The sequence below is a fragment of the Cinclus cinclus genome, chromosome 2 (assembly GCF_963662255.1).
Source record: "Cinclus cinclus chromosome 2, bCinCin1.1, whole genome shotgun sequence".
NCBI lineage: Eukaryota > Metazoa > Chordata > Aves > Passeriformes > Cinclidae > Cinclus > Cinclus cinclus.
In genome coordinates, this window is record NC_085047.1 from 17,910,074 (window position 1) to 17,937,697 (window position 27,624).

The following is a 27,624-nucleotide window of genomic DNA, read 5'->3' on the forward strand; positions in this document are numbered from 1 at the left end:
TTGTCTTGTGGAATTACTGGTATAAAATTCCTTCATTTTGTGATGCCTCTACGCTGTATAGATGCATCAGTATTCCTCCCACAGTATAAAAGTAGTTTTACCCTACCACATTCTCTACCACCTCTGTGTCACAGGTTGTCTGTACAAAAAAAGAAGCAAGTGTGTCTTGAGTTTCTCCCTCCATGAGCCTCAGCAATGGAGCTGGGTATGGAGTTGGTTTTCATGTCCTCTGACTTTTTTTTAATTACATCAGGACATTTTTGCTCAAAACTTATGATGGAATTATAATCTTGATACAAGATTTCCTGATGTTTCATTCAGACACCTCTAGTATCTTATGTTTTAATTTACACACCCTAAAATTACAGTGAAATTAGAACTGGCACAAAACTAAGCTTAGAAAAATGTCAAAATGCAACCTTTCATCATATGGCCTATTTTCTCCTGGGAAAACTTGTCAAATTTACTTACCTCACAAATACTCACGCTTTTGAAAAGCTTTCTTGCTATGAGAAGAACATTTCATACATAAACTCTACCCAGTTGTACTTATCATGAAAATCAGGATCAAGAGTGAAAACAATCAGCCTGACAACTAACCAAATGAGAATCAATTAACAACTTCAGTGCTAGGAAATTCCTCCTTCGACTTCAGACTTTTCACAGGTAACAGTAAAGTAAGGATATAAGAATTCCTGAGCTTGTCACAGCACCGCTGTTATTTAAAAACATCCCACATTTGGAAATTTACCTTTGTTGGATTTTGGTAGTTCACATGAGCCGCTTCCAATCTTTCGCTTTTTCCTCGAAACAGCTGAATTTTTCCTGTCAAAGGTAATAGGACTGTATTGAGGGAGGCTGTTGAATTTCTTTGCAAATTCTTCTTCCAATTTTGCTAAGCTAAATGGGAAACAAAACCATTCAAATTAAATGTAACTCTTTCTGGAGAAAAAAATATATTGTTTAAGAGCATGTGTGTGTATACACATACCCTTCTACATAGAGAGAGGAGAAAAAAAGGTCAGTGCACACACTGTAAACAGCAAAGCAGAATATATTAATACAACTTTGGAATGAGAATGTATATTTCTGCTTCTGCATTAGTAACAGTGCAAACCGATTACCTTAGTAGCATATGTTAAAATTAGAAAAAAAATAATCAGTGTCATACTGGTGACATTTAGCTCCGTTTGCTGTGCAGATTTGTACATGAGATTTGTCTTTTCTCTGAGGGGAATGAACAAAGACAGTAAAACCAATAAATAAAGCAATAAAACTACTTCAAATAGAAGTTCTTACACCAGAACAAAAACAGCATTGCAACCCAGAAGAAGAATGCCAAACTTATCAATCTTCTGTGGATATTCTGAAACATGGGTGGGAATTAATTTGGTATTTATTCTGGGTGATTAGATTTTCTCCTCTTGTATTCTATACTGTGAGATGAAAAGTGCAACTAGCTTATGCTTTCATGAAACCAAACAGGCCTCATACTGCAGTCCAACCGGAATGACTGTCAGCAGATTAACTACAGACTCAAGAAATCCACAGACAAGGTATGATTGCTCCTAATAGCCAGAAGAAAACAAAGCACTCAAAAGAGGATGGCACAGCATTTCCAGCTGTAGACTACACTGGCTTGCATAAGAACTCTGTTCCTGCAAATTTTTGTAGCCAGGCAGAAGCAGAAATTGTGTTTTAGTAAAAGGCAGTGCACACAGGCAGGTTATAAATAGCACTGTCAATGACAGGGGAACAGTGACATTTTCCACTTGTTATTAATTCTCCTTGCTACGAAAAACCTCAACTTGACAGAAGTTGGTATGACTATTGGAAGGGTAGCCCTTACACACTTGGAAATATCAAAAGAAACATGGTACTTCTCTCTGCTTTCTGAAGCAGCACTTCAAATGAATTATGTTCTGAAAGCTTTGGTACGCAGAATGATACCTCATTTTTTCTCTCTAATTATTATGTCTCTCAGTAAGCAATTTTCCATCTTAAAATACAGCCTTGGCTGTTTGCAGACCAGGTGCATGGTGGGGTTTATTTGTTTGTGTATACATGTTTTATTTTGGTTTTAAATCACAAAGGTATCTGACCTCAGTAGTGCTTGGCACTGCTACTTTTTTCTCTTCCATATGGATTTTCCCTGACAACCACAAAACCACCCATTTTCTGCTCTGACAGCTGTCATGCAATGTCATCCTCCAAATCAGCTCCTCTCCCACTGTCTGTTCCCACCACCTGCAGCTCCTGCCCCACAGGCATGTGAGGGGCTGCAGCTCTAATTGGGAAGGCCAAACCTCATTTGACAGGGGATGAGCTGCCATCCTGGCTAGCAAACTGTAACTTGTGTGACATGCAGGCAGTGTGGAAGGCTGCTATCTCTATGTCAGCGATTAATTATTTAAAGACATAAAAATCATCCACACTGTCATGAATTTTAAGAGCCTCTCAGAAGCCTGGTTCGACACGTGTAGCTGAGCTGAGGTGTTCATGCTGCACGCCCTAGTCCTGCCAGGAGATAAAAGCCAGTAGAGTCCTGCTTGGCAAAGGAATGGGCTGTCTGTGGGGAATGCACATCTGACCCAGACCATCAGGAAAATGAGGGAAGCTACTGATGGGGAAGGCAAGAGGACATGGAAAATGATGCAATTCTGAAGGGGTGAGGACCCTTTCACCACCACACATACAAAATGAGGCTGAAATGTGATGTTGAAGGAAGCAGAGGGAGTTAAGTGGAGCAGGTAGAGGTAGAACCAGCCCTTCAAGTAGCCAGAATATCAGGTAATGAAATGAAAAGGGATTCAGGATACCTTCTCCAGCACTTATGTTTCACAAATTCTTAATTCTGTCTTTACAGAGTTCACTAAATACTACTCATTAATGAAGCAACTGAATGAAGATGAGAGAATGGAAAATATGTATTTCCTCCTCCAGCCAGCTACTGAGGGTAAAACAGCATTGAATGAATGATTTACACAATTTTCCTAGCTACTTTGAATAAATAATTTACAACTCCTTTTTATAATGCTATAAGATGTGATCAGTTTTCCCACCATTATGTGTGAAAAGTTTTCAATCTTTCAACTTAAAAATATTTCCAAAACTTACATAAAGTTCTAAAAATACAAAGTGTTCCATTTGTTCTTGACTAATTTTTCTTGCCTATTCCAATAAACAAGACTTGGGGATTCCCATTGATTTAGTATCTTTGCTGAAAGTGAGCTGCAACTAGATGTCACATACACTAGGTGGTAAAAAGGGTACTGCAAACTTGCAAAACCAAACATATTATAATTTTAAGCATAACATACGGAAAATCTCCCCCTTTTAAATTCATTTTCCCATCTTCAAGAACTTGCAAATATGAGTGGCTACCCAGATTTAACTATGGCACCTGCAGCTACGTAAATCTGTAATACTCCTAAAAAAATCATTACTTGTATACTAGAAAAGTAATTCTGTGCACCCTTGCTAAATTTTAATGCATCTATACTCATTAATTGTTTTTAAGATATATTTAATTTCATCATGGTGGACATAAACAGCTTAAATATCTTTTCTCTGAACACGTTTATCATAATTATTTGCCAATATAAGAACATTGTTTATTATTCCTCTGCAACAATCTCTCCAAGTGGGCAAAGAGATCTATTCTTTCTAGTCTAATCTGGTTTATGATTGAACACATACACAGAACTTTAAGTAGTGCTTGCAAAGTGCTCTGAAAACGTAAGTAGCCCTCCTCACCACTTTTTGAGCAGGTGAATACTGTGTGATTTGTTTAGAATTGAGCAAATAACATCATTCAAATTCACTTACGGTGGTGTACACCAGGAAAGATCTCAAAGGAATTACTTTGCTATAAAAATGACAGGTATTTAGAGCATGACAGTCCAACAGGGTTTTTAATTTTAGGAACTGTGATTATTTGTGTGTTAGATGCGGTTCACTTAGCTGCAGTGAGGAGGACTCACTCTTAAATTATTAGGCTGACCTAACTAAAACATCAAACAGTGTTAAGCCACAACTTACCCAAAAACAAACTCTTCCTTTGGCTTAGTCTTTTTCAGTTTTTTGTTCCCACTTGTCCCACTTGGGGAAAAGGCCCAGATTTCTTCATTCCAGCATCCTTCATGATCTGAGGAATTACCTTTTCCTGAGCTTCTTTTTCCTGTGATGAAGGCAGAAAATTGTTTCTCATCTTTAGAAAAATGTTCCAAAATCAAGTAGAGTCAGAAGAAACTTGTACTGCAACTTACGAAGCCTGACCTTGAAGGTAGTTACAAACCATTTTTCATTTTAAACTGGGCAATGATGATACTGGCAACTATTCTGCATCCCTTGTCCAGTCTTTTCCTGGACTACCTCAAAACTCAGGATCTCTTAAGGTATAAAGAAGAAAGATATGAAGAGATACACAGTAATAAGCTTTGAGAAATAACAAATATCTTTTTTTCTTTTCTGACTGTTCTAATTACACATATTAATCTATCAGATGGAAAAATACATTTCCAGACATCATCCCAAATTTGTCCTTCCACATGATAAAGGGTTCTCACTTACTGCCTAAAGCAAAACAACCAAAGCAAAACCAGAACACATCTGCTTCTTGCAGGATTGAGAATTATGCTCATAACCACAAGAGTTGTTTATACAGAAACAAGGTAATTGTTTGGGGTTACATACATCACAAGTCCTGCACGCATCTATCAGCAGGCTGACAAATTAAACAACAAAGCCTTCAGTCAAGGAGTTAAAAATCAGATCATGAGAGACAAAAATAGAGCAGTTAGGAGTTTGTGAAGTACGCAGGAACACAGACTGCAAGACTTGAAAAGACCTGCCCTGGAACATGGAGTCCAGCCACTCCACCTGTCCCTAGCATCTCAGGTGGCGAGACACAACATTCCCACTGCACACTGCTCTAACTCCAGCTTAAAGATGGACTTTTGCTTTTCCTCCCACTCCAGGCAGGCTTTTGCAGTGCATGTAAACAAAACAGTCAAAGCCACCCACCTCTGTCCACATTAGCACGCAGAGATGTGAGCATGCCCTCTGACACCAGAGTTTTATAAAGAGCACCTTTGCAAGATCTCTCAGACTTCCTGGAGCCACAGGTTTCTATCTTTTTAACACAGTCACTGTCCTCAGTTTTGACCTGTTCTGGTAAGCTTTGGGGTACCACCTCCTCTGTTGGGATCAGTGGTTCCACTTTAATATTATCAGAAGCCTCACACGGTACTTCCTTGCTGGTTTCAATACTAAGGAAATCGGGAGGCTTTGATTCTTTGGTGGTCTCCATCAGTTTCTCCTTTGATGTTTTCTTCTCTTTCGATTTCACTTTTTTCTTTGGTGATTTTGTATCCAACATGCCTCCCTTCACATTTGAGCCAGGGCGGTTTTTTTTGCGGGGAGTATCCGCAAGTCTCTCAGCACCCCAGTCCCCCTTGGCCACAGCTTCAATTGTGTACATTACACTTTCAATGTCCGACTCAGAGGACTGCCTCTTTTTACAAGATTTCTTGGGGGTGGATTTTTCATTTGTGTGCCGGTCCAGCTTATTTTTTTTCTTTTTCTTCTTTATCTTTTCCGGCTTTAGCCCAAGGATAGTCATGTCACTCATGAAAAGCTCTGGAGAACGGCACATGTGATCCTTTGTGTTATCCTTTCTCTCAAAAGGACTGTTTTCCATTGCAAGACTTGTAAAATCTCTGCACTTTGCAGTTTCTGATTCCTCAGCTTTTGTTTCATTTGGGTTTTGCATTTTCTCTATCTCCAATTGCTCTACTTTTCCTTTACTGGAGTCTTTTACTGTTGTTTTCTCCAGTTCTACTTCCATGTCCTCCGAAATGTCCCCTTCCTCATCTTCCAGTGCTTCCACTTTTGTTTTCCCAGGTTCTTTCACTTTTACCCCTTCTGAAGCAAGGCACATCTAAAATAAATTTAAAAACAGTGCCATGAAACAAACATCACCTGTTAACATTACTTACTTATACTAACAGGAGCATTAAACAGGGAATCCTTCTTGCATTTTAGTTTAGGAAAGCAAACTGTATTTTTTATTAAATTTACTAATTGTTTTTTTATTTACTTTATATTTTCAGTACTACAGCATAGTACTGAAAAACAGGCTGAAGCCCTGCTGAAATTGATGCAATGGGATGAGGGCTAAGTGCTAGAATAAGGCTGGTGGGTTTTATTGCCCTAATAGAAAAATCCTCCAACTGATCTCAGTGGTGTTTCCTTTAAGGTTCTTTATATAATCTGGAAACCCAGTGGTAGATAGATTTTCAGAATATCTGAAATGCAACAGGACAGAGTTATCTCTGACTACTGCCACAGACAAGCTATTTGAAATCTCACATCCATTCCCCCTTCAACTTTCAAATGTCCCTCATACAATTCCTTTCTCCATTTTCCAAACGGCCTTGAAGGAGGGAGGGAAACAATGTTCACTGAATCTCACTAATTGGGATTATTTTCTTTTACTTGAATGTAAGAAATAATTTGGAAGGTAGTACAAAAGCCTTCCAAATCTTTCTTCTCATGTCACAGACTTATTTTGCAAAAAACTGCAAAGCAGCAGTGGTTGCCATGGTTATCTCCTCCTGGAGATAACACTGATGGAAACCAAAATCCTTACACTACCTGAGGAACACTGATATTCAAAAAAAGATCTGTCAGAAGGTCCTCAAACTGCCATGTTGCTGCAGCACTGACTTGGGAGATCCTCTCTGTTTTGGATCACCTGTAAGTTATGTGGAACACCTCTACAGAAGGTAGTCCTTCACAGCACCAGCCAACTGCCCTAGAGAAGACATGCTTTGTTCTTACTGTCCCCTCTCAAAGCCCCAAGCTGAATTCCTAGTGCAGTTTTGTTTTTAGAACAAATGTCAACCAGTCACCTGGAGCAAAACCGCATGGAAGAGGCTTGCTTTGAATCAGACATCAGAAAGTTCCTGCAGCTCAGCCCACAGGCCATGTGGTCAGTATGGATGTACCTCCCCCAGAACACTGGGTTCTCTTTAAGTCCGTTTTAGAGTTGTCAGATTGGCAAGGCTTTTTTTTTTTTCCTTTGCAAACTAAGTAAGACTCTCATACCAATTTATAACATAACACCAATGACTCGGATGGTTTTGTAACAAGTTTTGAAAATTCTTGCTGCGCAGGGTAGAAACTACTGATCTGGTTCAGGACAAGCCAGGCTGAGCACTGTAAAGCACCAGAGCTTGGGCAACACACAGTATCTATTGGGAAGCAGGTCAGACTAGGCAAACAAGAACTCCACAACTATGTTGACATGGGTTCTTGGTACAAAGGTACTCCCATGACTCTTTTACTACACTGGCAATGTTAAGCCCAGCCTGTGATTTTCAAAAGCTAAAGATCAGTCTTTAATATGGAGCTCACTGGACTAAGAATAGTTTGCCAATTCAGCATACATCCCCATGTCAATTGATTCTTTCCTTTTATATGTTTTCTTCTTCTGCAGTATCCAGTAGTACAGAGTTATAGATGTGGCTACCAAAAAAGTGACTTCTGTCTTGGCAGCATTAAACTTGCAATTAAACAATATTCAAGACTGTGAAAGCTTAAGAAAGTATTTAGAAACAAAATAAAGGCAAAATTTCAATAAAGTGCCATTTGTTTTAACTGCTCCCAAGAAGGAAGATCTGCTGAGAGTATCACAGCAGACCTTCTATAGGAAGTTACTGACCTGTTAGCTCACCTAAAAAAAATGGACATAAAAAACAAAAATTAATAAAAGCAGTGCATGACCATTAACATGAATTTGTAATGGCAATGCCTGAATTTGATAGGAGAGTCATTCAGTCCTCTCTCTCAACTATTTGTGTCCCTCAGCCAAACCCTAAAATCTGAAAGACTAAACCAAGAAATTGAATCAAATTCAATTGTAAAGTCCCTTTGCCACCAGGAACTGGTGGTAGTTCTCAGCTGCGCCATCTCATAGAAACCCCTAAGCTGATGGCTGATCTGGGGAAATCTTGACTTGTGGCATCTGAGCCATGTTAATTTATGGTTTCCACAAGCAGCAGTGCAATTATAACTGTATCACTGTTCTGCCTTGCAGACTTCAGCAATAAATAGCTTTAACTTCTCCACCCCATTGCACCTGGGGCAATTAGACACCAGTGTTTTAGTATTACCTCTGCCAGCTGAAATAAAGCTGATGTTCCACACTGTTTCGTTAAATCAGAAGACCCTGAACGAGATGTACTTGAAGAAATCTATGGAGAGAAAATTCAACACAAAAAAAACATTATTTTATCACTACTAATTCCTTTATATTTATGACACAGTTTTTGAATGGATTGTTTTGCCTCCTTCCCAAAATTAATTCATAAGATTATATACTGAAATAGAAGAGCAGACCTGTGCATGCTGGTCTGAATAAAAGCCCACTCCAACATTGCTCTGGTGGATAATGGCACTGTGCGCCAAATGATACTTGCAGATTTGGGTATTTCTTGTAAGGACTCCCTTTGAGGAACAGGATGAACTGAAACACATGCTCTCTCACACAGGAACAGGCTCCAGCAGTTAAGCAACAATCTGTACCAGCATGCAACCCAACTAACTGGTGATATTTTTAAACACTTAGCAGGACATTGAATTCCTAAGTTTTTAATTATTTAATTTCATTATCACAGGTTAAGGAGTCTATTCCTTTCAGGCTATGGTACTGCTTTTTTGGTATCCTCATATAAAAGGACTCATATAAAAGAGATGCTCTGAACCCAAAGTTAAGTAGGAGCCCTCAAACCTTTGGTAATCTTTAGTACTCCTCAGAGTAAAAGGAGGCTGTCATGCAAGCATGTAGCTGATTATCCTCCAGAATATTTTTCCTGTATCAGGCCTCTTCAGTACTTTAGAGCATTTTGCATCAGTTTTGAGCCAGGTGCAAAGAAATTATCTCTTTCTAAACTAATCTGAAGTATCAGGATTGGCCACTAGCATGAAGAAAATGTTGTATTTTTAAGGACATATCCCATCATCTCTGACCAGGCTCCTTCTTTAGGCTGCATAAGAAAGTGAAGTTATAAGGGACTAGGAAACTGAAGTATTTACACCCTTTTGGCTCTCCCTATGCCCACAGACTCAGTTGTCGTTGCTCTCAATGAGTAAGGGCCGACAAAGTCAATCACAGAACTTGGCTTGTCACTGCCATAAAGGAAATAAACAAAAAATAACACTGTCTCTACATCTGGAAGGTGCAGCTCTTCACAGCACCTCCCAAGCTCTGACCATTAGAGCTCAAACCTCCACATGCTGCTCACAGCCAAGTGCTGTTAGTGCTGTGAAGTGGCCTCCTTGCCTTTATGAGGTGATGCTCCATTCCCATACTGCCTCCCTTCACTCCACACTGAAGGCTAAAAACAGAGCAAAGGACTCAGCAGAGCTGAACAGCAAAAGCCTCCCAGGCTTCAGAATGCAGAGTGGCTGCTCCAACCATTCCTAGAAACTTAGAAATTCTCAGAATTTTTAGGAAATAATTTAAATCCCTCCTACATTTTATTTTAATCACCATCTGTGAAATATTGTGAAATATTAAAAAGGAAGGGATGGGAGAGAGGGAGGAAAAAAGAAGATAAAATTGTTTAATCTACAGAGCAAAGAGATGGAGGAGGAGCAGAGCAGTGTGGTATGCTGAAGAAGACAGGCTCCCATGAACCAGAAACTTGCCATGCCAACAGCATTGAAACAGTAGTCCAGTCCCCTCCAGTGCACAGCATCTGCAGTTTGGAGTTAAAACAGCTTAGCACAGCTGTCTGCCAAATCCACTTGCAAACCTAAAACACTCTGGAAGTGATTATGGTTTATCTGGGACGCTCCAAACCAGATCCTGAACTGCTATCTGAAAACTTAAGCTGAATCTCTCACATATCATTTATCCAACTATGATCCAACATTAGAGATCTCCAAAACTGGGGAAAAAAAATAAGAAAAAAAATCAGTAGCACTGACATCCTACAAGACCTAGAGACATGGAGGATGTGCCTAGCACATCTGCTGTGTTTTTCCCTGTTTGAATCACAGCCTTTAACATCTACTTTGTGTATTAAATTAGGCTTGCAAGAATCCACCTGAGCAATCAGTGAGAGATCACGGAAACCTGTCCAACAAACAACGTCATGCTGCCAGACTTAGCTTCACTTTTTCTGCCACCTGCAGTACAAACTGTGCACTCCTGTGGACAAGCATCTGTCCTTCTACTAAATTAGGGCTTCACAAGCTTCACAGTCACATCACAACTTCTAATGCTGACTTTTAAAAATCAGGCTGTACTTGGCAATAAGCCTTACTCCAGAACAGCACTAGTCAGCTTGCTGCTGTCCTGTTAGAGGCCATATTAAAAACTCCTGATGTTCCTGAGTAAATACTACCAGCCCTTCTGCCGTCCCAGAGCTGCAACAGCCAAATACCCTTATGGATCACTGATCACATTAAGGTGTAATCACCCTTGCACAGGCAGTGCTGGCAATAGAGCACATAGCCACAAATTCTGCTACTGCCAGACACTGCCTGTACAGTAAGGCATATTTTCTTCCACTCATGTAAGTTCCTATAAAGCCACAGTCTTGCAAGACTATCCATAGAACAAGACATTAAATATTTTGATTTCAATGCTTCCAACCTCTGCCTTTTTCCTGAGAGGGACTGACCTCACCAGCAAGAACATAAGGCTGGCTGCAAGTAGATAGGATCCAGAGGACTATTTTCCTTGCAGAAATAGGATGTGAATTTGAAATAAAAAACTAAAGCACCACAAAAAAACCCCAAAAACAAAAAACAAAAACCAACAAACAAACAAAATAAAACAAAACAAATAAAAGCGTACAAGTAATGCGCTAGCATACGCCCTTCCTTGTCTGGAATACAGCACGAATCTTCATCTTTCAGTCATCACAAAGAATAGCATTTGAACATCAAACCTCAGAGATTTTTGAGTAAATCATCCATATCAAAGAGGAGACCTCTTCAAGGTTGTATTTAAAGCTCAGAGAGAATTTCTAGGACTTTGAGAAAACCTGATCCAGTATTCTTGATTGCTGCTGACAGCTGTCAATTTCAGAACTTAATACACTGCATCAACTTCTAACTCTTCATACAGATTCCTGATGACCTCAAAGTCTACTTTTCTTTTCCTGTTCTCAGTCCCCAATTCAGAAATGCACCTTCCAATCATTATAACTTAAGCTTTATTGTTTTAATCCTGATATCCAGCTCCTCATTAAGAAGAATACTGTTATCTTCAGTCTTTGCTCTTCTCCTGAGCATTACTTTTATTACAATTATACAGTTAATTTTCCTAAAAAGAAGCGCAACTCTGTGTTGTCTGTAAGAAAATATACACATTCACAAGCATCTAAAAGACTAGGTCCCTGGGACCACAGCCACTGCCTACTTCTCTTGATGTCATTATTTACTGATCTATGTTTCTGGAAATACCAAATTTCATACTAGAGCAAATGTTAAACAATTCATACTTTTTTTGTGGAGAAGTTATACACGTCCTCCCCTACTGACACTACTGGGTATAACTTTACCTCTGCCAACTGGAAGAGTGCCGACTTCCCACAGTGCTTTACTGGCTCGGGACTTGGCAACTGGGAAGTATTTGATGAGATCTAGGTTACAAATGAACAGAGGAGAAAATATTTCAGTGGCACGCAAGAAAGACAGAAAGGAAGGAAGAAGAAGAAGGGTGGAAAATAAGAGATTAGTTAAATCAGTTACTTTCAGCTCTTTCTGGCAAAAGGCCCTACTTCAGATAGGCAACCCCACCCAAAAAAATACTTCACAGACATGTAGAAAACAGGAGAATACAAGCAAATAGAACTTTCCTTCCTCAGATTATACTCATGGATACTATGTTTGTACTGTTCACAGGTAGTATTTTGTAATGCTGTGTGTTTTACATCTGTTTTACATGTCCAAGTGAACAAATCATATCAGTTGCTTAAAAATATGCACTATTAGTTGCAAAAGTTAAATAAAATTCTCACAGAAGGTCTGGGCAGTATTGCCCATTATTTGGACATAGAAGAGGACCATCTGTCCTCATGGGCAGTTCTTCCTTCACTTTAGTTATGAAAAACTAAATAAGACCTATGTCTGGAGATCAAATCTAGCCTTCCAAAGAGCTGTTGGTGTGCCAGTACTTGTGGTGAGTAAATAACTTATCATTACCACTTTAGGGAATTGCTTTTACATCCAAGTTTTTCAGACCTGCTTTCCAGTGCAGCATTATGAATTCGGAAATACAACAATTATTATTTCTGATATGTGACTTTTTTGGCATAGCATTGCATGGTAGTATTTAACCTGGAAGCCTTTAAAAGCCTTGGGACAAAATCAACAGTATTTCTGTGGTATCTCCCTCACCACAAAAATCACACTTGGGACCATGATTAGGCAGGTAGTGACAGGATGATGATTTTAAGCTGAAAGAGGGCAGGTTTACAGCAGATTTTACCAAAAAATTTTGAACTCAGAGGCTGGTGAGACACTGGAACAGGTGGCCCAGAGAGGCTGGAGTTCGGGGCCAGGACGGATGGGGTTTTGAGAAACCTCATTGAGTAGAAGGTGTACCTTCATGTGGCAGGGGCATTGGAATGAGATGACCTTTAAGGTTCCTTCCAAGTCAAGCAATTCTATGGTTCTATGATATTCCAGATGCAAAAAATGATTGTGATTCTCCTTGAAATTAATTCTTTATTTTCAACTAGATTATTTGAAGAATGTATCTTTCAATTACCTATCAAAGAATTTATTATTACACTCCCCACAGCATCCTCCTCCGCCAATCCAGGACATCCATTTCACTTAAAGCTATTAAAAAATGTAATGACTAATACTCAAATGTGGACTCATAGAAATTTTTAATATTAAACTGAAATATCTCAACATCCTAGTTTTGCTTTGAGACAGTTCGGTGAACCTGGTCAGGGCCCCACTTAAATAAGTGATCTTGTACACTGCACTTAGAGGAAGATGGTCTCATAGAAAGATGGTATCTTCCTATTATAACAAATATTCATTTTAATGATTTTTTTCAGCACAATATGAATGGCAGAAAAAGGACAGAAGAACACCCACACACATTGAATTATAACTTGGGAACATACAGGCGTATCTTGCCTCCTGAAGCAGAAATTGAGGAAAAAGTAAACAAATTCTGACAAGACAATAGCCATTACTAACAAAATGTGAGATCTCTATAGTACTAAGAGAGGAAGCAAACGGTCCATACCAGAAAAATAAATGATCTTACAAGACTTAAGAAAACGAACAGCAAGTGACTCAAGTGTATAATTAGTTCTGATGAAGTTACTGGGCAAACATCAGAAGGAAAAGAATAGCTGATCAATCAGGTCTCAGTGAGATTACAGACCCCATTCCTTTAAAACAGCCCTTTACTTAGGCAGAGGGTTAACTGGAGTATCATTAGGATCAAGTTACTGTCTTTTATTACAGTACAGGTGGGATTTTAGCTACTATATTACATTTGAGTTTTCAAAAGAAGCATGGTACTAATTTTGCATGTTCCTCCTAAAATAGGCATTTCATTTCAACACAAACATTTAATAATTTCAGTATATGGGCAAACAGCAAATACATTTGTTTTTACCTGGGAAGATTACAGCTTTACATATGGGAAAGCTGGAAGAGAAAACACTCACTAGATTTTACACTCCCAATTTCAAAGCATTTTGACCAGAAGTTTTGGATTCAAACTTCCTGTTCCGCACAGAAATAAATCAAGAGCAAATAATCTCAAAGTGACAAAAAGCTGGGACAAAATCATCCTCAGGTATGCTTTTCTTCTTAGATGATAATAATATACTGAACTGAAAAAAAAAAAAACCACCTTGCTACGTGCAACTTTTATTTTTGTTTTAATTAAATCACTTGGGGGGAAAAAAAAATTAGGAAAGCTGCTGAAAGCAAAGAGTTTGTTGGTTGTGGATTCGTTTTCTTTTAAGATGGCTGAACTAGCAATGTTTTTGCTTCCAAACCCCAGAAGCCTTTTCTTTAATAATGAATAAGAGTTTAGGAAAGTAAATCCAAGAGGTACTCATCCTTCCTTTCAAGGAAGCAATCACCACCATCTGTTCACATTTGCCAAACTCAGATTCACTAAGACCAAGAGAGCAAGGGGTCCTATCTGTTCTGCTTCCCTCTCATGGCAAGGAAGGGGACAGTGACCAGCCCCCCGTGAGCAGACAGCCTGCAAACAGCCACGGCCCTCAGGAACACAGCCCACTGCTCAGAAATCACATCCTTGCCATAAAGGATCAAATGAGAAGGACTAAAGTAGGGCCAACTACTTGCAAGGTCAAAGCAGCATGAGAAATCCAAAAGTGTAACTTGACAACAGTTCAAACTTCACAAAGCTCTTATGAAGATGTCACATCATCTTTGAAGACCTCCAAGGCACTTTCCTGGGCACCCACAGGACCAAATGAAGTCTTGCTCCCAGGATTTTCATCACCTGCTGTGGCAAGTCACTGGGCAGGCCTCATTAGCCATATCCTGAGCAGCTTTAATTGACAACTATAGCACTTGGGCTAGACAACCATATGAAAGACCAACTGAGGCTGCAAAGAAAAAAGAATCCCATGCTACTCTACACATAATGAGCCGTTTCTGAGCGACAGGGCACTTGTACTCCTGGGGTAAAGGTGTCTGTTTTAAATGACAAACCTACTCAATGGGATCACTGTCTTCACAAAGAGGCACTCTTACTCACCCTGCTGCAAAGGCGGTGAAGAGAAAGGCAACATATGAGGAACACCCAGCCAGAACCAAAACTGAGCTGGGATGGCTGCCAGAAGTCTCCAGGCACATCAGACCAAAGCACACTTCACATTTCTTCACAGGTCTACTTGGCTACTGGTTAAATAACTACTTTCTCTCCCTCTCTTTCTTCTTTTTTAGCACTGTACATTGCTGACAGCAGCCCACTGCAAATTACTTGCCATAATTTAGCTCACTAAATGCAGTAATGTGTTCATATAGACAAGATGCAATAAGAAGTGGCACAGTAAGGAATAGGACTTTTGCCAAATTTGACAAAGACAGCCTGTGCAAATGAAAGCTCTTATAGCTGAAAGAGCACAAGCAGCTTTAGTAGCAGGGGAGAAAGCTTAAAGAGGTTCTGTAACATGCTCAATACTTTCCCCAGTAGCACCCTAAATTAAATCATCAGGCTACAAGCTTAGAAAAATGCCATTTCTCTACTGCTATAGATAAAAAATTATGTTCATCACTGTTAAAAGTTTTACAGGAAGAATAACCATGGCTAACAGGGTGGGTTTTTAAAATTTTGGGGTTTTTTTGTTTCTCTTTTCCAGATTTCTGTCTCCTATTTCCAGCCACAGGACAAAACCAATCCCTCCAGACTGCACACACATTTAAATATTTTTACAAGAAAAGTGGATTAACCCTGACTCTAAAACTGCCCTCAGTAAATCCTATTTAACTTTCTAAGCACCTCTTTCTAAGCACCTACCTAACATTTGATAATTCATATGTGCACTCCAATGCCTCGAAGGAGCTCACTCAGCACAGTGGAATGCTACTCAATGCACTCACATCTGTATGACAATTTCCAGGTTTGTCATTTCGTTTGCCCAATTAGGAGAGGAAATAATTTTAGGTTCAGTGAAGTTCTGAGTATGGATAAGCCAGGTTTTATGTGACAATTTAAGAACGTTGTACTAAATGCAACACATTCAACTCTGCAGATATCCAGAATTACTGAGATTTCTGCAACTAAGTTAGCAGACTCACAGTATTATTCCAGTATTTTGCAATAAAATTAACAAGAAATGTTCTCCAGTTTGTATCTTTTAACTTGGTTTAAAAGTCTGGCTTCAGCACACAGTTTCATCCTGCTCAATTCTACTAATTTCCTCAAAAGAGCTTTGCAAATTGACTTCTACCTTTCAAAAATGTGGTACATATAAAAACGCCTTCATGATTAGAGATATTAACTTTATTGTATCTTTCACAGGGGTGTTTGTACCAGATATTTTCTGGCACCTGAATCAGTAAATTGATTCATCTTCCTTGGGCCTCCTAAGAAAAACACCAAGGTCCATTCTAGCCAAGCTAAGAACACCTAGTAGACAATTAGCTCAACATTTCACAGAAGGAAGTGTGTATGTAGCCAAACCTCTGTAAACACAAAGAATAACAAACAGATTATCTTTTAATCCCTTTATGCTCCTCTGCAATACACCAGCTCCAATCCCAGCCTTTTCAGGCACACACCACATGAACCCGTGGCTTAACTGATTCTGCAAGCAGTATCAGACTCCCTCAAATGGGCAATAACAGTATGCGTGGAAAGTCGATTCACAGAGTCAAGTTCAACACATGGAAAAAGAAATTTTAGCTAAAAGCAGCATTTCACAAACTTCAAATCTTCAATACTTGGAGGAAGGCAGAAACGCTGCATACTTATGGGAAACTGATAGGTTTGATAAGTCATCACCTAAGGATGCTGTCAAATATCCCTGTAGCCATTGTGAGAAGCTTCCCTTGCAAGGATTCTTCAAATGATTCCTGCCTCTAGGGCAGTCACCATTCTGCCCTGCAGCAGCCTCTTCCATAGGCAGTGCACAGTGTCATTTCAGAGTGTCTTTTAATTGCTGCTGTCCTAGATGTAAATTAAAAGGTCATTTGGATAGCAAGGCTGCAGTGATCCTTTGGTTATGGAAGGCTAGGTAATGTTCACAAGCCTAACATCTCTCAGCTGGTAGAACTGGCTAACACCTCATCCCATCACTGGCTATTCACCCCATGGTTTTATTAACACAATGCTGTCAGGACACATCTCCTGATGGGAATCCCTGATAAGACAGGGTGCTTAGCCATTCAATGACAACTCTTACAGTTCCCTGCCTCCTTCCATCCTCCCCCACCACATTCAGCCATTATACCTCAGCAAACTGGAACAATGCAGACTCCTCCGTTTGTTTTACTGCCCCCAGGACTCCAGGCTGTGATGTGTTGGAAGAGATCTGTCAGGAAAACAATTATGCTTGTATTACCTAACTCTTCAGTTTCAGTATCACACTTCAATATGCAATATTTATACTCTGTCATAAACAGACTCCTGGTACTCCAGAGCATGCACACCCTTAGAACAAACAGTATCTGCTTTCCAGGAAACACATAAACAGGTGATCTGTGAAACAGTAATCCTGAATTATTTTTCAGAAATAAAATCTTTCCTAGATCAACAAAACAGGCTTCATTTGAAGGGCTTTTATTTGCCTGCTGATACGTCAAAGAAGGGTTAGCAACAAATACTTAACACTGTATTGTATTTCACAGTTCAGTGGAAGACCTGACGCTGCAGAATGGTGGTGATGACAGAGCACAGATTGCTACTTAGCACAGAAGGTAAGTGTGGACAGGAACACAATGTGTGCAGGTATTTTGAGATACCAGATCTATCCCACACACTAAGGTAAACTGCATTTCATACTGTTTAACTTGTGTCAATTAATTTTGTTGCAAATGACACCTCTGATTAATTAGACTGTTAAACAGTCTAATTAGACTGTCTAAACAGACTGAAGTCTGTTAGACTTCAGTACAAGTATCAATTGTTTTGCCACTGACACACAGACCTACCACGCACTGGTTAGGTGCAACCTCTCTAAAGGCTGTTTAACATCCTGGAAAAATAAGACGAGCTAATTTGCATTTCTAATTACTGATCATCAGTAAGCTACTTCTAAACCACATGTTTTAGCAGTGCACATGAGCTTGTTTCCTGGCACCCACAAAAATTTTTCTTCAACAGGTGAGGAAAAGCCAGAGAAGCAACAGAGTATGTGGCAGCACACAATTCCTGCCTACTACCACACGGGTCTGGCACTTCCCTCCTTCAGCACTGTAAAATGAACTGAAACAATCAGGTGAGTTAGTATTTGTCTTACTCTTTAAAAGATTCAGCAGTGAAATTCGATATAAGATATTACTCTACCGGAAGAATAAACCCACAGAAGCATCTCAGAAATATGGGAAGATGGATGTTGAATCATTACCACAGAAGTGTCATAAGTGATACTGGAATTAACCAAGTCAAAGAAGGCTCTAAGTATTGCTTTTCTTTGCTGGCACACCAGGCATTTCCTCTTCCTAACAAGAAAAGCCAGCAGGCTGTTTAAGAACCTAATTACAGGTTATCTACTTCACTCTGGCCATTACCTTTAATCAGAAATAAAGGATCAGTGCTCCAATTTATTTCTAATATATTTGAACGATTCAGATCTTAAGTTGGAACTCAAGGGCTTGTGCGCTAATATTAAAATACCCAACTGAAAAGAAGTCCCATTTCCTGTGTGCTATTGCAATGTATCTGCTCCAGAAGTTTTTTGAAGATGATGTTTTAGGAAGGAGTATGAAGGTGCAAAGGCAATGGATAATAAAGACAAACAAGTCAGATTCACAGCTGGTGTGAATACAGGTAATAAAAGGTCCCTACTAGACAGAATTTCTTTCCATATACACTTACTTAAAAACTACCCAGTGCCCTGTAAAATCAGTATCTCTACAACTAAATATTTCTGTGTCATGTATTATAGCTATTTTAAAAGCTGGAAAAATACCAAGAAACAAGTAATACTTGCAGAGGGTTAGAGTTCTTTGCAATCTCTTATGTCAAGTTATTTCTATCAATGAAACCCATTAAGACTTGGATGAAACTGTTTTCTTTCTTTGAATTAAAAAACAACACATACATCATAGAAGCACTTCTAGCAGTAACTCGAGAATGTTGACAAAAATATTGTACACTGCAAAATTAAAGCACACTTGCATAGAGTTGTTTGGTGGTTCCAGAAGAAAATTTTGGCAATTTAAAAACTACAATCATTTTTGATGGAGCTGATGACTAAAGCAGCCACACTAGATGCAACATCCAAATACACATTAAAACCTTAATTAATAAGGCCCTAGTTTAAAGCCAAGTGCAGGAATTACATATTTCCAAATTACATCTTAAACCACAGTTCCATTACTGCACTTAGGTTTTCACCATGGTCCTAAACACACTGTCTTGCACTTCAAATCTGACCAACCTGATAAATGATTCAACAGCATAAACCCAAGAATGAAGGAACAAATAAAAGCATCAATTTTAGTTAAAGACATTTGATTTTTCCTTCAGCTAGACATTGGATGCTTCTTAAAAGGAAGCACTTAGAAAAAAAACCCCTTTTTTAAAGAAATTCACCTCTGCAAACTGAAACAATGATGACTTCTGACAGGCTTCTGCAGAATTAGATGCATCAGACTGGCAAGTACTGGAGGAAACCTGAAACAAGGAGAACGCAGAATAAGACCTCAAAAGTGTTTCTCTCAAGCTAAAAACAACAGTGAGCAAAACAAACCATTTAAGAGAAGGAGGATAAGCTAATGTTTCACAGTGTTGGAAAGATTAAATCGTATTTATAGATTAAAAGATAATTTAGCACCTATTTTAATACATTTGAAAACTGTCTTAGAAGAAAGACTACAAAAATACCAGGGTTTTCTTCTCCTTTTATAATTCTGAACTCATCAGAATAGTTTTATTCAATAAAATACTCAGTGGATTATACTGGACTACACACGTAACTATCTTGTATTGGTGATACTATCAGCACTGCTACATCTGTAATTAGTGCTATAATTTGAGTAAGATTACAGAGAAGGTAAAAAAATATTTTGGAGACACAGTTGATGACAGGAATACCAATTAGAAAAATAATCTCCAATTATAACAGCATGAAAATAAGTAGATAAAGGTAGCACAAGCCTAAAATTTCTCAAATCATGTACCTAAACATATATTTTAGGGGTGCTTTTGGGAAGCAGTGCAAGAAAGTCATTATATTGAAAACAAAATACAAAGAAATGACTGTTCAAAACCAAAAGCCTTATTTGAATTAACACAATCTTAGCCATGGTATTCTTATTAGCTAGAAATATGTTAATCACGCATTATTTTGTAAAGGAATTCTATCAAATATGATATATTCATTAAGTGTCACATTGGAGTGTAAAAGATTTACATGTGTAACTCAGGAAAATGAGGTACTGTTAGTAAAAAATAAGGTATGCAACACGGCTTGTAAGAAACAGAAAAAAAGTAAGAAGGCTTTTTAAGATTTTAGAAGATGTAACAGGACAGAAATTTTTTCCCTACCAACTGTCTTCCCTGTGAAAATTCCAGTTTATTTAGAAGATTCAAAAAATGTGGGGCTTTTTCTTATTCATTACCAAACAAGTAAATCAATAGCTTTTTTTGGTGAAAGCACACGAGATTTAGCTACTGACGGCACCTGTTCTTAGTAAGCACGAAGCCCCATGGCACACGCAGGCCTACAGCACATACAGCTTGCCCTGCTGCTGCTTGTCTGAGATCCTGAAGCACTGTAATAGCAACAGCAGCATTAGCTTTGAGGAATCTGCTACCCACACTCCCCTGGAAACACTAAATCCAAATGTAGCAATCCACAGGTCGAGGGGAAATACACCAACATGAACATTTGCTTACATATACAAACTTGTTTCTTCCCTGCCATAAAACCCAGCAACACTGACTCCCGTGATCTATAATTCCACTGTATTTAATAAACACTGAGCAAGATGTTTTATCAGTGTACAATAGAAGTACAGCAACCCAAAGGCCCACAAAGAATGTATATTTAATGTCTATCTTCTGCCTTTTTAGTAGGTTGTGCTACCTTTTTCACTGATGTAATGCTTATTACTGATTTTTATCACGTTTCTGTACAGTCTGTTTAAGATGTCTGTGCCTCAGCAGTAGTCTGGACTACACCAGGAAAGCACTTTGCTGCTTTTTGAGTGACCCATCTCTGAAGGTCTGAGACTCTACAGAGGTGTGTATATGTAAGGTTGCTGCTGGCACGTCTGAGCACTCATCTGGCTATTTTAGGCCACTGCACTGGTGGGATTCTTAAAGGAATAACCAAATTTTGGACTTGTTTCCCGTATTTTCTGCAGTTCAACCAGCTGCCTTATTCTGCTTAGCTCTGAGTTTGGAGCCATTGAGCCATGGGTCCCAGGAGCACCATGGTGGAGTGGCAGTGCTCTTCCAAGAGGGGCTATTCTGGCTCAGCCCCAACAACACAGGCACTGTCAGACACTCAGGATGAGCTTTCTCCCTGCCTTGGAGGCCATGTACTGGGGGCCGGGCACAGTTTATACAGCTGGTAGTACAAGAATCACTTGCTGTGGGAGGCGTGAAGCCCAGTTTTCTATAGTTTTACGTGTAGAGGACAGATTGCTGGTGCTCAGTAACTCAGTGGAGATTGCGTGGTTGGAACCACTATGCTTTTCCTATCAGTTCCTGGTACTCTTTAAAAACTTAATGCTGTTGCCTTTACTTGGCAGGGCACTAGTTTCAGCTTGTTTCTTCTACTCCGCTGCTCCTCAAGCATTCTTGACCTGTGGGAAGCTTATTATCTCCAGGACTTTTAACCTATGCCAGGTTGAACTTGATCAAAACATAGACATGAGACACAGGAAAATATAATGATTTCATTATATTTGTTTAAATCACTCTGCTGTAAATTGTCAGCTTTTTTTTTTTAATGTATTTTTATTATTTTGCCACTATAATTATAAATGGTATCCTCTTTTTATATATAAAGGAAACGTGGGCTTGTATGAACAGGAACAAACTTGTTAGTGCTGTTACCTGCTTGCTGAAAACACGTTTGAGCCTTGTCCAGACCCCAGGTGAGAGCTTGTAGCCACTGCTGCTAGAGTGCTAGCCAACATGTTTGGGCTTGCTTGGACTTGTACCCCAGCACAGTAGGCATGACATGGCCCCACCAGAAACTGCCTATAAAAAGGGCAGTGACCATGGGTGGGACGGACGTATTGGTGGAGCGCGGACTCCCCGCATCCCCAGTGCTGCTTGCCCATTCCTTGTCAATGAATTAACAAATTGCCTTAATTGACTGACCTACCCGATTGTGGTAAGTAAATTTGTAACAAGAGGGAAAAGATACACAGATAATGCCACTTTGTACAATTCATTTCCTGCTCTAATAAAATGTCCTCAACATCTCACTTCTTCTCATTTTTCTTCCTCCCAGCCTTCCCTCAAGCTGCACTGAGAGATGTTCCACTTCTGTTTCACACTGCACAGATGCTGCATCACATGCAAGACAACGTTTTGTTCTCAAAACGAAGGAAACCACAGACCTTCCTTTCCCTGCAGGTTACCATAATCTGCTCTAAAACGATCTCTAAAGCGAATAAGGGAGGAGGAAATCCCCCAGCACAGCCGCGCTCTGACCGGTGCGAGGCGCTAGCGCTGGTAGACAGGCGGGCTTTGGAGGACGCTCCGGATTTTCGGGATTTCTGGGCAGTAACCTACAGAGAGTCCACTAGGTGCTGCTGTAAGGCAAGGAAAGGGTCTGACGGACGAGTAAGGGAGATGAGCAGGGAGGCGAACGCGCAAGCAAGGAGCGCTGCTCGCCCGGCTTTCAGCCGTGAGGACCAGGCTTTGCCTGGCACAACCCCAGCAGCTGGAGCAGGACCGTCCGGCATCTCTGCTCAGGTATTCAATAAAACATGCTCACACGCCGCTGTTTTGTGTAACTGACGAAAAATGCAAATGAAAAAACTGATCCAAAATGCAGGAGGAAACTCAGTGCATATCCATGTCCTTTGCCGACTACCTGTAAGGTCTTGTAGCTTCTCTTGCCCTATCTGCTTAGTAACTCCAGCTGCTGCCTAGGAATCAATCACCTACCAACACTGAAATTCTCTTAGCAGAAGAGAAATGCTCTAGTCTATTACAAAACTTTGCAAAATGGGGACATACTGACAACATACAGAGATGGCAACTGAAGCCTCAAAACAAATTTGTAAATATCACTGTTGTGCCTCTTCCCATCCTCCTGCTGGGGAGGTCACTTGGTTACTTGACATCTGGGCTTCTGACAACTTGAAGATTAAACAGCTCACTTGAAAAACCCCTATCCATTCATTCAGCATACACTTGACACAGAACATCAGCAGGTGTTGAATACTTTTCACTGGATTAGCAGACCTCTAAGTACAATGTCCTTCATCCTCTCTCAAGCACTGAGCAAAACTGTGCCAGTGCTGCCCTCCCCTACAATAATTGTAAGATTGTAAGAGTATGTAAGACCTATGCTTACAAGGCCACACAAGGCTGCATAATCATACATATGCACAGCAGTCAATATGCATGTTGACAGGTAATCCTGCATCTGGCAGATCCTCAGTTTAAGCACCATATATGTGTACATGTATCTTAAGTGTATACATGCACTTTAATGAAGATTTAGACTATATGTTATAATTTGGAGCATTCTTTAAAATAGGACACTGTTTTTAAAATAGGACACTCCCTTTTTAAAAAACAGAAATGCCAAGGATTTAGATGTACAATGTGTATTTATATATCCATGTGCATATAAAAACAATACATGTATTCTCCATAATAAATCAACTTCTGAATCTCTTTCGCTAACCATACCTCTATAGTCACCTTAGTACACCATATTCTCTCCCATGTGGATACCAACGCTAATACAACACAACTGACTCCTCTCCAGCAAAGAGCAAAGCAGCTTCCCAACTCTACAGTGAATTCTTCAAGCTGCTTTCTGAGTCTATCCATACCGGCTCTGCTAACCTCCCAGATGCTGGTTCAAGTGTGAGACCATAAGCATGGAAATCCAACCATAGATTATCCTGAAGGCATGCAAAAATGACCATCTTACATCTCTTCTGTCTGCACACCTGAGGGTGGGAAGACAGAAGAGTTTTTCAGTTATTCAAGTAGGACAGATTTAGGATCATTACTGCATTTGAGAAACACATGCCTAAGAAATATTTACTCTGTATCTATTCAACACTGAAACAAAAGAAAATAAAAGAAAAATGCAGGGCACACCAAGGCTGCCACCCAAAAGAAACTGAGAAAGTCTCTCAGCACCTGGACACACGCCTGGAGACTTAACTCCTGCTAACAAACAATGAGGAGGATTGAACTTCATTCATTTGGGTCCCTTTAAGAATAGCAATTATTCAAATTGATCTGGAGGGGATATTTTACAAAGGGAACCCTCAAAAAGAATCAGAGATGCGTAGTTTCCTGGAAAAGTGTTCTGTCCCTTAACCATTTGTCAGATAGGGTAGGACAATTACAATATGGTAACTCATTAGTAAGTATGGGCTAAATTATGGCCCATCACAATTCTAACAATTCCCCAACTAGCTTTGTCTGGGCTGTATTTATGACAATTATTTTGCTCTACACCTTTGGGGAAAGCAGATCACACAGCTTGCTTCTTTGATGTGGAGGGCCAGGTTTCAAAAGAAGACTATAGGCCCAGAAGAAAAGAGCCTGGTTTATACATAAAGTGAGTATTTCATCACAAGTTGTACTGCACCCTTCTACCAGGAAGAACAGGATTTATTAAGGCACATGGGAACTGTGTCTTCTGCTCAAAATAAGCAAGTTCTGATTAAGAGAATTTCTATGCACTAAAACAATCACACAACGTGCTTTTTGATTTGACTCTAAATCTACATGTAGATTTTATTCCTACGCTGCAATCTGAAATCGTATTGCTGAGGCTCTTGAAAAATCAAGACACCTCAGCTCCCAAGCTCATAGCTAAGACCTTTTTTAAATAAATGCAGTGTCTGTGACTACAATACACCTTCCCTCATATTTAAATGTACCAGCCTAGTAAAAGCAGCTTCTATGCTCCAAGCTGAGAGATTACAAGTTTTAAAAGTACAGGACAGTATAATTTTAGCAAAAAATAATGTATTTCTTTTCACTTCTCAGTCAACTTGGCTTGAGTGTTTATTCTTCACGTTGGAGCACAGAAGGTCAGTACCCACACAGCACAAAACTTCCATGGCTAAAATTGGTGTGCAAAGGGCATTGAGGAGTCCTGGCAGTACACAAGCAGTACCTCTCAAATGCACTACACATATAGATTAAATTAATTATTACTTTTCCTCAACAAAAGATATCTCTTTCCTAGATCTAGAAATTTATGGCAGTGACTACTTATTATACCCAACAAAGAAGCCACCTTTTGAACAACTTTCAAAGTTAGCTTAAAAAACAAATTATATTAATAACCAATCTAAAGAAAGACCAGAGATCTCTGCACTACTGGAGAGATGCACAAACAATTACTATACTCCTTTGTAAAAACATAAAACACATTTGTGATGGCAACTGAGCCACAAACTTTACGAAATTCTTTTTAGACATAAGGATTTAGTGAATAGGAGCAGACTGTAACCCTTCAATTACCTGCTAGCACTTGCGTGGTTTCAGAATGCATATGGAATGATGCTGACTTTGTAGAATAGTATTAATTTATTTATCTGTTAGTGCCAAGGCCATAGTTGTGTGACACATTGCACAAGCATGTAAATTCCTTGCCAGAAAAGCTTGCAAACCACCTGTTTGTTAACCAGTCACTGTATTTCAACCCTTTTACCTCTGACAGTGTTCTTCATGGGACAGGCTTGACTGGTGTGCTCAAGTAGCAGCAGAGTTAATACTGAACTGTGCTCAAGCTCTGCATTTACAGCTGGAATACAAGACACGCACTTCATTCCCAGCTGAGGTTACCTGACATGTGTCCTCCTTTTCATTCCCCACTGGTCAAATATTCCTCTTACAAGCTCTTTAAACTGAGAGCTTGTGGTAAGGGAGAGAAGAGAGTTCCTTACCTCTTGTGCAGTAAGGGCATGTTCCCCTGCTAGGAGCAGCATACTCAGGCCTCCCATTTGTGTAGGATCTGTTAAAAAAAGTAAAACGAAGTCTTAAGTTGATTCATTTGCTTATTTAAAAAACCTACCACTTGCACCATTAAAGCCCCAGAAGACTACTTGTCACAAACACTCTCAGAAAGCTGCCATAAATGGCAGTTCAAGAGAATCACAAATAACCATTTCTGTACCCTCTGGGAAGGCTTTCAAAGCTGTTTGAAGGATTTAATTGGATTTGTGTGCTTAACACCCCATTGCATGGATTTACAATTCTACTGCCAAAGGTTTTATGTACTATAGAGATGAATATCTTTAAAACAGTAACTGTAATGATCTCATACATAAATATACACAAAGACGCTCTAATCATCACAGGTTTGTAAGTCGTTGGATGCTACTACCAAGGGAGGGTTCCTTCCTTGGCGACTGAACAAATAAAAGGATGGAACAGAACAACACGATCAAGCTCTGAAGCAAAATTTCTATTTTCATTTGTCTTTTAAATTAAAGCTGTATTTAGTGGTGAAAAGTGCCAGCCTGACAGCTCCGAAGCACGAAGCCAGAACAGCACAAGCACTGGCCAGGCAAGCTGCCTGCCTACTTGTTGCCCTGCCAATACAATATATAATTGAGGAATGTAAAATGGAGATATAAATGTTCTTTCTCCAAGTATTTGATACTGACAGCTTTCCCCTCCAGCCTCCCTGCAACTCAGGAGCTCAGAAAATGACAAGAAGTGAAAGCAATAAACTCTGACACTGCATTACTCATGGAGTAGCTTTTCCACTCAGAAGAGTGGTTGCTCTTCATCACTATGAAGACTAATTGTCTGATTTTGGGAGAATGCCTTGGGAGCAATACAGGTGCCTGATTTAACAGCGTCATGTAGAGACAGGGAGACAGACAGTGGGCAAATGTCTCATACAACAGCCACAATGTGACTGGAATTTTTTCATCTTTTCAGCTGACATGGGCCAAATCTGTACCTGCAAACCTCTGAGCAGTTTAGTGCTATAGATGATCATGGCCCAATCCATGGGAATACTCACTGATGATGTTTAATTCAATACCACAGATACTGCCCTGCACACAGAATCTCTCACTGACATTCTCAAGTTAAGTTTTTCCAATAGTCTTTCAGAAGGGCATTAAATAGAAACAGAGGAAAACAATGTAAATAAACCAAGCTCTTCCACTACCTCATGGATAGAACAGTGGCTTATTAATAAACAGCATTAAACTGGCATACTAAATAGCACCTAGCTTCAAACCCAATATTCAACTGGAAATAACTTTTTCCTTCACCACAATAAGCATACAGAATGCACAAGGGGGGGTTTTGGTTTGGTTTTTTAAGTTTGCCTTTTTAAATAAAAAGGGGGGAAAAAAAAAAAATCACACTTCTGCGAAGAGACAGGGCACTACCAGAAGTGTAGGATCTAGTAACAAGAAGAGACGCAGAAAATGTCAAGGGCCAGTAAGTATCTAAGCACAATTCTAAAGTGAAATGATCCTGTCAGCAACAGCACTTTTTGCCATCCAAGCAGCTGATCAGAAACCACTCAGTTCTTCAAACCAGAGGACATCAGAGCAATTATGATTTATTGAAAGATAATTCTTGAGCAGGCAGTTAAATTGGAGGAATGAGAGACTGGAAGAGATCTCCAGGTCCACCATAAACTTATTGAGTCCCATATTAAACAGTAAGGCCTTGGCTGATTGCTTTCTATTTTCTTTAATCCCTTTGGAGGGCGTTTGCAGGACTCAAATCTTCTAAGC

General features: G+C 39.5%; 1 protein-coding gene across 1 annotated transcript in view; it reads right to left on the reverse strand.

Annotated features, from left to right (window-relative positions):
- Positions 1–27,624, reverse strand: part of BBX (BBX high mobility group box domain containing) — a 57,904-nt gene that overhangs the window by 18,289 nt on the left and 11,991 nt on the right. Inside the window, exons 4-11 of the mRNA XM_062512099.1 lie at positions 25,807–25,874; positions 19,289–19,369; positions 16,983–17,063; positions 11,580–11,660; positions 8,178–8,258; positions 5,026–5,941; positions 4,042–4,180; positions 752–900 (exon numbers count right to left, since the gene is read on the reverse strand). Of these exons, the coding sequence (XP_062368083.1) occupies positions 752–900; positions 4,042–4,180; positions 5,026–5,941; positions 8,178–8,258; positions 11,580–11,660; positions 16,983–17,063; positions 19,289–19,369; positions 25,807–25,874 (1,596 nt within the window). The remainder of the gene's footprint in view (positions 1–751; positions 901–4,041; positions 4,181–5,025; positions 5,942–8,177; positions 8,259–11,579; positions 11,661–16,982; positions 17,064–19,288; positions 19,370–25,806; positions 25,875–27,624) is intronic.